General features: G+C 40.0%; 1 protein-coding gene across 22 annotated transcripts in view; it reads right to left on the bottom strand.

Annotated features, from left to right (window-relative positions):
• Nucleotides 1-631: 631 nt before the first annotated feature.
• Nucleotides 632-10076, bottom strand: part of gramd1bb (GRAM domain containing 1Bb) — a 94977-nt gene continuing 85532 nt past the window's right edge. For 20 of the 22 annotated variants that reach the window (XM_032512240.1, XM_032512220.1, XM_032512224.1 and 17 more), the window contains 9 exons: nt 9658-9801; nt 9422-9540; nt 9181-9323; nt 8470-8573; nt 7951-8242; nt 7667-7678; nt 6711-6818; nt 6159-6279; nt 632-4684 (listed from right to left, as the gene is read on the bottom strand). In XM_032512240.1, coding sequence (XP_032368131.1) covers nt 4595-4684; nt 6159-6279; nt 6711-6818; nt 7667-7678; nt 7951-8242; nt 8470-8573; nt 9181-9323; nt 9422-9540; nt 9658-9801 — 1133 coding nt within the window. In that variant the 3' untranslated portion in view covers nt 632-4594. The remainder of the gene's footprint in view (nt 4685-6158; nt 6280-6710; nt 6819-7666; nt 7679-7950; nt 8243-8469; nt 8574-9180; nt 9324-9421; nt 9541-9657; nt 9802-10076) is intronic. The other 2 variants (XM_032512221.1, XM_032512229.1) reach the window with 1 other exon arrangement.

The raw sequence follows: 10076 nt of genomic DNA, 5'->3' as shown, positions 1-10076 counted from the left end.
TGTGTGTGTGTGTGTGTGTGTGTGTGTGTGTGTGTGTGCGCGCGCACACACTGCAGATATACACAACATATACTTACAGTATATTTATCTCATGTAGAAAGTTAACTAAAAGTCTCTCTAGAAATCAAAACATTTTCTAAAAAAGAAAACATACAGTAGAATTCTTTTTGAACAGAACTACACCAGTACATATTTTATCAAGACACACTCAAAGAAGATTGAGAAGAATTTGCTGTGAATTTGATCAGTGGTCATTTTCAGCAGGTTGTGTGTAATTCCTATCATACGTTAACCAAGGCTGTTAGATAGTACGTGTTGTATGGGCGGCACCAAGGTCTCGCTGGCTCTGTGACAAGCAAGGCAAATGCCAATTAATACAGTCAATGAAGCCGACAAATCATTAGTTGTCAGTGACATAACGGTGGCATCCAGAACTCTCAGGTCACCTTGGTTCCACAGCTGTGCAGCGATAGCAATCATGCAATCGTTCGCGTAACGCAGTTAAACTGTGAGGAAGAAAGATTGAAAACAAAAGAGCAAAACATTTGTTACCTGTGTGAGGGCTCGTAGCTTAGATTAGTTAAAGTCAAATTTGTTGGATCCAATAAGAAACATGAAGTTTTGAAGGGAATGATGGTGAAAAAATATTTAATTTGCATAATTGTGGAGATTGATGAAATGAAATTCAGTTCCGCTGTGACAGTTCCTTGGAGGCTCGAGTGACTATCTAATTTGGACTGAGGAGGATGTGCGTTTCACAGCAGTTCAATATTAAAATGTGTCTTTTCTATAAACAATTTCCCTCAGCTTTGACAGTGAAATAAAAGTGTCAGTGTCCCAAGATTAAAATCAGGTCAATAAAACCAACGTCGGTAAGTACTTCCAACTTAATCAAGCATTTACCATGTTTCATTCAAAACAGTATGAGAATGTTGTCATTTTTAACAAAAAATGAAATACAAGCTTCTGAAAAAAAATAGATTTCATCTTTCACTTTGAAAAACATTCACTTTAAATCCTATCAGTCACACTTTCATATATATATATATATATATATATATATATATATATATATATATATATATATATATATATACATTCCTGTACCATCATATCCATGAAGTGTAACTTCACTATAATCTTTCAGTTTCATCAGGATTGCGAAAGTGATTTCTATAAAACAGAAAACATTTCCAACCACTAACATTCAGCTCTTAAGGTTCCCATGTGTTATTATAACTCAGTGCCTTCTTAAAATGTAATATATGCACACACACAGCAGGGGTTCAATCCTGAAGCTTTTCTGCTGTTCTCAGTAAATCAGTCAGTAACACGCCATGCAGGCTCTCAGTAAAGATACAATTCCCTCATACAAATCACTCATTCTTGCCTTGCCTTGAAATAGACAAGAACGTGTTTCAGTCTTAGATTAGGCTTTGGACATTGAAAGAACATGTTGAATAGAATAATGCACACATATTCCATTCAAGCAGAAGTAATTTGTTGCACAACAATCCAGCAGGACTAAAATCCAACTATTTCTAATGAGTTTGGAAATTGTAAATCACCAGTGCAATTGTCAAATGAACTAAAACATCACAAAAACAATTTCCCCGGCCCTGCAAACACCTCCAAACTAAATTGCTGCCATTTCTTTCTTTCATGCTTTATCTGAAAAGGCCTTAAAGGGCTTTCAATTTCTCTTCTCTTTAACACAAGGAAGTTTTGTTTATTTGTAGAAGTGCTTTCATCACTAAAGTCTGTCAGCTGTCAGGGATCTCTGTTGACAAACTCTTAAGAGATGCTCTTTACCGCACCTAACCCAGTATATATATATAAAATACATGACATACATGATAAATACTTCATTTAAAACAACATGATCATTTGTGAAGGTACATTTTGACTTTTCTTTTGGTTCAATTTAGTTACGTAAAGTTAATTTTCATGCTTTCATTGCATCCAAGACAGACACTTGAAATCGGGGAGAGTATAATATGGGTTGAAGTAGGTGTTTTTAAAGGAATAGTTTGACAGTTTTGGAAATATGCTTATTTGCTTTATTGCTGAGCGTTATATCAGAAGATTGATACCACTCACATATATGCACGCTAAATAAGAAGCTAGAGTCAGAAGACGGTTACTTTAGCATTAAGACTGGAAAAAGGGGGAAATTGCTAGCCAGGCGAGCGGTTTTCCCTGTTAGCCAAGCGAACTGGAGGTTAGCCAGTAGAGCTCAGGCGTGGGTCGACTCCACTGGTTGCAAAAAGAAGTTGGCTTTTATAGAACTCTATAAGAAAATTATCCTACTTTACAGCTTTACTTACAGCGTTTGGTTGTACTAAAAGAAAATAAGAAGTTGAAAGTTCATTTTCCCGGTAAGTACATTTAGTTTTAAGCCTGTTTTTTGCTAGCCAAAATAAGCATTACAGATGCACTTTGCCAACCAAGCTAGCTACCTAGCGCTAGCTCTTAATTTAGCATTTTGCTTAGCGCTCCTCTCCAGCACCACCTTCTCATCTAAATATGGTGACTTCGGGCTCAAAAAAAAAAAGATGGCGACAAACTAAATGCCAAACTCAAGGCTTCAAGACCAATGGGTGATGTCCACTTCTTGAATATAGCCTATGGTAGGGCCGGAACTTGTGTTAGCATAAAGACTGGAAACAGGAGGAAGCTGCTTGCTAAACTAAGCCTGCTGGCTGTGGCTTCATATATAACATACAGACATGAGAGTGGGATCAATCTTCACCTAACTTTCTGCAAGAAAGTGAGTAAGTGAATTTGAAAACTATTCCTTTTAGAGACGTCAAGCCACTAATGTGGTGACATGGACAAAGAGTTGCTCATAGAGGGCAAATGAAGGGTTCATCTCCAAAATGTTTTATATCCATTTAGCTAAGAAAAATAATCAAGTTAATCTTCAAATTTAGATGATCAATTCTGTCTTCTTCCTTTTGTCAACTAGGGATTTTAGCTACATAGTATGTGTCAAATACTGACATGAATTGATATTTTAAGCAATCAATCATTTTGTGAAAGTAGGTGTAACTTTATTCTCAAATGTTGGATATGTCATTTTGGAACAAAACTCTTCGATTGTAAACTGTACCCTCGTGGGGCAAATGCAAGGCGGCATCCAAATGCATTAGCATTAAAAAGGCATTCTGGCCACTGAAGCCAGAAAAGAAAAATTAAGAAACATACAAGTGTGGAATGGTAAAAATGTCACACTTTACAGCACACACTTGTGCGCACACGCACGCATGCACGCACTCACACACACACATGCGCGAATATAATCGCGCAAATGCAGAATCATACTTGCACACTGGACATGTCACAGACATATCTGGCATGCATTTTTAGAAGAAAAACACTTTTCATTAGAAATTCCTTAACTGGTCTAGAGCTCTGATAATTTCTTTATGTACATTAATTAACAATAAATATAGGTAATGTTTATATATTTTGAAATATATATATTAAATAATGAAATATTCTTATATATTTCAAATATATTCATAGAATTCTTTCTAATTTGAAACATATTTAAAGAGATATAGTCACAGTTTAGTAATAAAACATGTAAGAACACAGGTCTCCCTATTGGTCTGGCTGCAGCATCCCTTTTTCAAAAATGAATAGGCTAAGTTCTGGCCTTTTTGTCCAGGCTAATACATTCTACTTCATTAGAAGGATGAGGAATAATGCAACGTAAGGTAGGCCTAGTTAACACTGTGGCAGGGACAACTGATCATGTAAATTGGGTGTAAGGTTAAAAGTGTTGGCTTAGGTCGCATCAGTCTTTAGATTCTACTTATAAATATTGTAACACAACAGTCGAACAGGGAACCAGCCCTGACGAAGACAACACAGGCCAGCTTCAAACAAGGCAATAGGGACTGACTGGTGAAGATGAGCTCCCAGCTACAACACTCCTTTTTGGTTGTGGAACGATACTGTACTCTGATCACATGGAGGTTACTAAAAGGATGCTGCAGCCAGGACTTCTCAGGGGACGATAGGTTTGGAACAGTCTAGAGAGTGTAGACAGCCATTAAGACTCGAAAAGACCCCCCTTTCTTCGACTCAGTCTCTCCTCGTCTTCTGTTCTTCTTTTTTTTTGACACACAGACTGGAACTGGACCACAATAACACTGACTGAGAGGAGCTAGGTTGTCTAAATGCATGCAGTAGTTTTCCTTCTTTCTCTCTGCGACTCTCTGGTCGAAATGGCTTACAGTAGGATGCACTTAGAAATAAGAGAGTAGAAGGAAACGGTTCATCCCACAGGTGTAGAGAAGGAGCACTACTTTTCCCACAATGCTTCAGTGATGTTGGGGACACCTCAGTTCCTGTGTGTGATAGGGGAACTTCCCGTCCATCAATTTCCTCCTCTTGGGGGTTCTAAGCTCTGTGCACTGTAGACGACTGTTCCACTCTTTGTGTCTATTGGACCAGCTCCCTGTTGGTCCCTCCTCCCCCTCTGTCCTCTCTCTTTGTCTTGCTGCTGCCTGCATACTGGTTCACAAACAAAACAGGTCCTACAGTATATTGCACAGCATGCCCGCATGGCCTTGTTGGTGATGTGTCAGTGATAGTGACTTCTCTTCTCCTCAGCCTCGGAGCTGTAATCACTTAAACCAATGCCTCGCTGGAGGTTCAATAAGGAGTCTTTCATCTAAAGAAGAGAAACAAGAGTTAACTTGTTTATTAAAAAACGTGAAATTACACTGGCCTACATTAATGCATGGAACAAATAGGAATTCCCTCACTTCATTTAGGATAAGAAAATTCATGAACGTAGCTAGCTATGAGGTCAGTAATTATTTCTGAAAAAAAAAACACTCTCTGCATCAGAGTGACGTTAATCAGTTTTGAAACATACAGCTATCAAAGACAGCTAGCAGTGCGGGAGAGACGGGCCACACCGCCTACCGGAGCAGTGTGTGTGCGTCACGGACCTCTTGCTTTTCATTTTGGCACCCGTGTTAACAGTTTAGAGCAGACACACAGCCCATGTAGGTAGTGCGGCCCAGGCGCGGTGCACAAACATTTCACTTGCACAGAAGAAGAGTGAGAGTAAATTGTGACCAGTGGTGGAAGACGTACTCAGTTCCTTAGCCAGCTTAAGTAAAAGTAGACTACTAATACATTAATGTTAAAACACCATCACAAGAAAAAGTCCTGAATTGAAAATGTTACTGGAGTAAAAGTATAAAAGAATGCTATTGTCAACAAAATGTACAGACATAACAGACAAAAATATTGTTTTTTCAATACACTGGTCAAATTTTTGGTGTTGGACTTTTCTGCTTCCATAACATGTCTTCATGGAGCTGAGCAACAGACACAACAATTCTCAAACTCTCATTTATGGCGCTGTTGTTTTGTTTGGAACGAATGATTCATGATTCTTGAGGATAACAGGACAAATGTAGACAATGTTTTATCATAGTCAGATATTTCAATGGACTTAGATGGTAGAAAATAAATTCAGCAATCTTAAACATGAACAGTAAATGTCTTTTTTTGCTATCTCAGAATCAAAAGGCATTAGCTTCTTTTAGAGTCACTCTTTTGCATAGTAAATCCAAAATATTATGAGAAAGTCACTGTGCAATATGCTTATATACCAGTTTTTCCACTGACTGTAGTGGCAATTATCTAATAAGTTAATATAACCACAACACACTGCACTTGGCAGAAGAAGTGTGATTCTCTTTACAACCTCTGCTGTTACTTTGTGCAACACAGTTTGTATGTTGTGTGATTCCACTTGCCATATGCATGCATCCAGTAGTTCAGGGATAGTGGCTCAAAGGCGCCCTCTCTCAGTAGTGGATGCAATGCCTTTTGCAGTGCTCTATTGGTCATATACTGTATATCATGAAATAGTTTACTTGGCAAAAAGGCTAGCTAGCTATGGTGGTAAAATAACCTGTTGAATTTTTTATGGTGTGTTGCATCTGAGCTAACAGTGGCAAGCCAATTCTATGACTGACCAGTGGATACAGTATGTTCAGCTCCTAGTTAAATATGCGGTGTCTACCCATAACGTAATACAAAAGCAAGCACATTCCCAGGGAGTTTTTAACATTTTTACATCACATTATAGTTCTGACTTTTGAAAATGTCTCTTTGCATCCAAGTACCTGGTCTAGCAGCACTACTGACGACTTGATAATCTCCCTCCACTTCTGCAGCTCAACGTCATGGTAACGCTGCTGCGCCTCCAGGAGCTGGGCCCACTCCATCTGTGTCTGAGGCAGTTTACTGGCAAACACACATAAACACACATTAACCAACATCAGGGTGCAGCCCCTACATACTGACTTCCATTTTGAGGGACTGCCAACAAACAGTATGGTAAATTGTTTCAGTAAGCCCAGAGTTATTCAGGGGTAATTTTAGAAGCTCCATGTTTTCCTGTCACACACGTCAATGGCCATATGGATATAGTTTAGTGTGTTCGTTTAACAGTGTGTGTGTGTGTGTGCGCGTGTATATGTATGTGTGTGTGTGTGTGCGCGCATGTTTAGTTCTGTAACGGTACATGTATATTTGTGTGTGACCACCTTTGAGCCAAATAGAACTTTGTATTTTAAAATGCCCAAAATATCAATTAACCAAATAAAATAAGTTCTGTATAAATAATAGATGCTAAAACTGTAGGTGTGTGTGCACTAGTTTGCGTGCGAGTGTACCTTTCATGAAGCCGCAGACCTTGCCAGGTTGTTAAAGACTGTGCAGAGTACTCCAGCATCCACAGCTTGTAGAAGAGCATCATGTTGAGGAACACCAGCAGGACCAGGCTGAAGGAGGGCAAGAATGTAAGAAGGAGTTTCAACAAATGAGTCCTCCACTTTGCATTCATTCATGAAACCTTTAAAAGGGACAGTTCATCCCCAAATAAAAAGTACATATTTTTCTTCTTACCTGTAGTGCTATTCATCAGTCTAGATTGTTTTGGGGTGAGTTGCACAGTGTTGGAGAGATGTCTGCCTGATTTTCAAATGGAACTAGATGGCACTCTGCATGTAATGCTCAAAATGCCCCAAAATATTTTTTTTTATGATTATCACCCAGTTACTCAAGATAATCTATAGATCTGGTTGTGAGCAGTTTAATGTAGGAACTATTATCTTTTTACTGACCTAAACCAGCCAACTGTATCACCAGTAGAAGAAAGCGTACTTATGGACAAGAGTCATGCTTGTAACAGGGCGAGATGTAAACATTAATTGCCTTCTCCACAGCTGAGCTGTAATGAATCTAGCCCAGGTGAGCTAGCAGTATCGGTTAGCAATAAACTAATTCCCACAAAATAGCAAATAAGCTCACAAACAAGTTTTGGGATTATCTTGAGTAACCAGGTCACGATTTCTGGAAAGAGACATTGGTGTGATTTGAGCACCCCAACATAATGGTTCCACTATATTAGGGTGAAGGCAGACATCTCTACGGCCAATATCTCCAACACTGGGCAAATCGCACCAAAACACCGGATTGATAGATAAAACTACAGGTCAGGTATGCATTTTTGATTTTGGGGGTGAACTGTCACTTTAAGTAGCTAATGTGTACATGGCAATGACAAACTGTGCTGGGAATAGTTTTTTAACAAGTTCCTCAGGCTTTGCTGGCTAACAAAATGTTGTACCTTAGACAGATCCTATGGATGGCAATGAGAGGAGAGGAGAGAGAGGTTACACTCAAGACACCAACAATGAGATATACATAAGAAAACTAAATTTGACAAAAACTCCACAAAGCCTATTGGAACAAAAAAGATGAAATAACAAAACAAGTGACTTTCTGTTTTAATACATGAGATGAGCATGTGTCAAATGTACTAGTATCCTCAGGTCTAGATACACAAGCATCCCTATGTGAGTGATTGTGTGTGTGTGTGTGTGTGTTTATGTCTTGTGATAAGTTGCGTACACAAAGCTGATGATGAGCAGCAGTTTGGAGACGCTGTACAGAGCGAGGCCTGCGGGCAGGTGATGGTGCTCTGGACTCTGGTGTCTGGTTTGTGTGGAGCCTGCCACTTGTTTGATCCTCTGAATCACTTCCTCATCTGTCGGCGTAGTAACGGGGCTGAGCGCCTCGTCCATATGCTGGCTGCGCATGTGGGGGAGTGGCCTCTTCTTCCGCCTCACCGTGGAGTTTTTTATCGCCTTCGGAGAGAGCTGGTGGGACTCCAGGATCTCCTCCAGCTTGGCCAGCTCCAACTCTGAGAGGGAAGAAGACAACTGTTACACATTCATAGACTCACTTAAAGATTGCTAGATATGTTGGAAAGAAACATTTGCATACTACAGTTTGTGAAGTATCTGTTTAATTGTTTTCATTCATCTCCTCTTTCTGTATAAGCAGCCAAAACACCATCATTCTGTGATTCAAATTTTCACAACATGTTCTAACTGTCGAAACAGACAAGCAAACAACACTCAAGTTTACCTAGATGCCGGAAGTTCTCTGCTAGCCCGCTCCAGAAGTTTTTCTCTATGAAACCTTTCACCAGCCCCCACGGCTGTTTCCTGTAGCGCAGCTCTGTCGATACCCTGAGAGGCAGACAGAAATGCATTTATACTTATGGATAGACTGTTACAATAAGATGTAAAAACTGGATATATAAATAGGTAAAATACTAAGTTGAGAGCAAACAAAACAACAAAATTTTAAAAAAAGTTTAATTTTCAGAAAACACCCTGCATTTGATGTACTGCTCATTGCTGCAGCTCCTCTTTTCACCCTTTGTGTTGAGCTCTCTGTTTTAGCGACAGAGTGAGGCATCTTACTTCTGCACTTCTGGAGTTGCACATGCACAGTTAGTACTGCTAGCTAGTCAGTTGAAAAGCATGTGGTCGTGCCATGCTAGCAGCGAGCATTTTAACGTGTTACAAAGTGACGCATGTTCGTCACGGAAGTAAATGCTGGACTAGAGTAGAGCTGTTTGGAGCAGTTTGTGAACAGTGTTTTCTCTGGAAGATGGTAAGTCCCTTTGGGGTGGACTTTGAACTTTTTCATTTTGTTAACATATATCATACACAATAAGATATATAACATAATAAAGGAAAGGGAAAAAGCCAAAAAGCTTAATATGAGCACATAAATCAATATTTCATTTGGCAGGTGAGAGCTGTTTGTGTCTGACCACGTCTTACTCACCGTAACCGACACTTGTTCTTGGCGACCCTGGTGAGCATGTAGCGGTTGAGAGTGTAGAAGTAATCGTGGTAGGGCACATCATGTGTAATGACCTCAGCGTCGATGATATAACACTCACTCTCCTGGCTGGCTTTGTACAGAGTCTGATTAAAGAAGGGAAATGTGGTGACCATTTCTTTGAAAGTCATCTCGAACTCAGAAGGTACAAATAATACGAAATGTTTATGAGAGTTGACTGTACCTGTGTCTCAGTGACTGTGGCTGTTTTGGGGGCAAGGGGGTTGGACAGCGAGATGGTGTACAAGATCTCTCTTGTCTGGTTCCCAGCCTCCTCTGTCTTCCACGGGTGGTACACCACCTCTAAACAGCAACACGATGAGAGAGAGAATTAATGACGCCTGCAGGGGACCACATTTTTGGTCTGCCTTCACTCCAGAGAGGTCAGAAGTCATACGTAGAAGCAGCAGAATTACTGACCTGAGAATCGTCTTTGCTCCATGAAGTCACTCATGAACTGCGACTCTGTGAAGAGGATGGCGTAGAGCTTGTCTACACTTAACTTGTAGATCTCATTGATGTACTGCCTGCCATTCAGATCCTCATGAAAGGCCTGTACTTCACCTAAGTGTCCAAGACAAGATGACAAATACATTTAAGGTGTCTTCACAAATTAGTTTTGAAATCTGCTTACTAGCACCATCTACATCATCTTGTTATGAGTGGTGGTCTCGCATTGCCAAACTCTCCTCTACAGCACATCGGAGGAGGGTCTGGCTAGTCCACACAGCATTTTGGGATGGGAAAAACACTTGCTCTGGATTATTGGCATTTCTTTAAACCAATCACAATCATCTCCTCATGGAGCTACGGCACTTTGGGACAGTAGTGACTGTTTG

This window comes from Etheostoma spectabile, chromosome 3 (genome assembly GCF_008692095.1).
Source record: "Etheostoma spectabile isolate EspeVRDwgs_2016 chromosome 3, UIUC_Espe_1.0, whole genome shotgun sequence".
In the NCBI taxonomy this organism is placed as follows: domain Eukaryota; kingdom Metazoa; phylum Chordata; class Actinopteri; order Perciformes; family Percidae; genus Etheostoma; species Etheostoma spectabile.
Note: the sequence above shows the minus strand (reverse complement) of the source record. Positions and strands in the feature narration are given on the sequence as shown.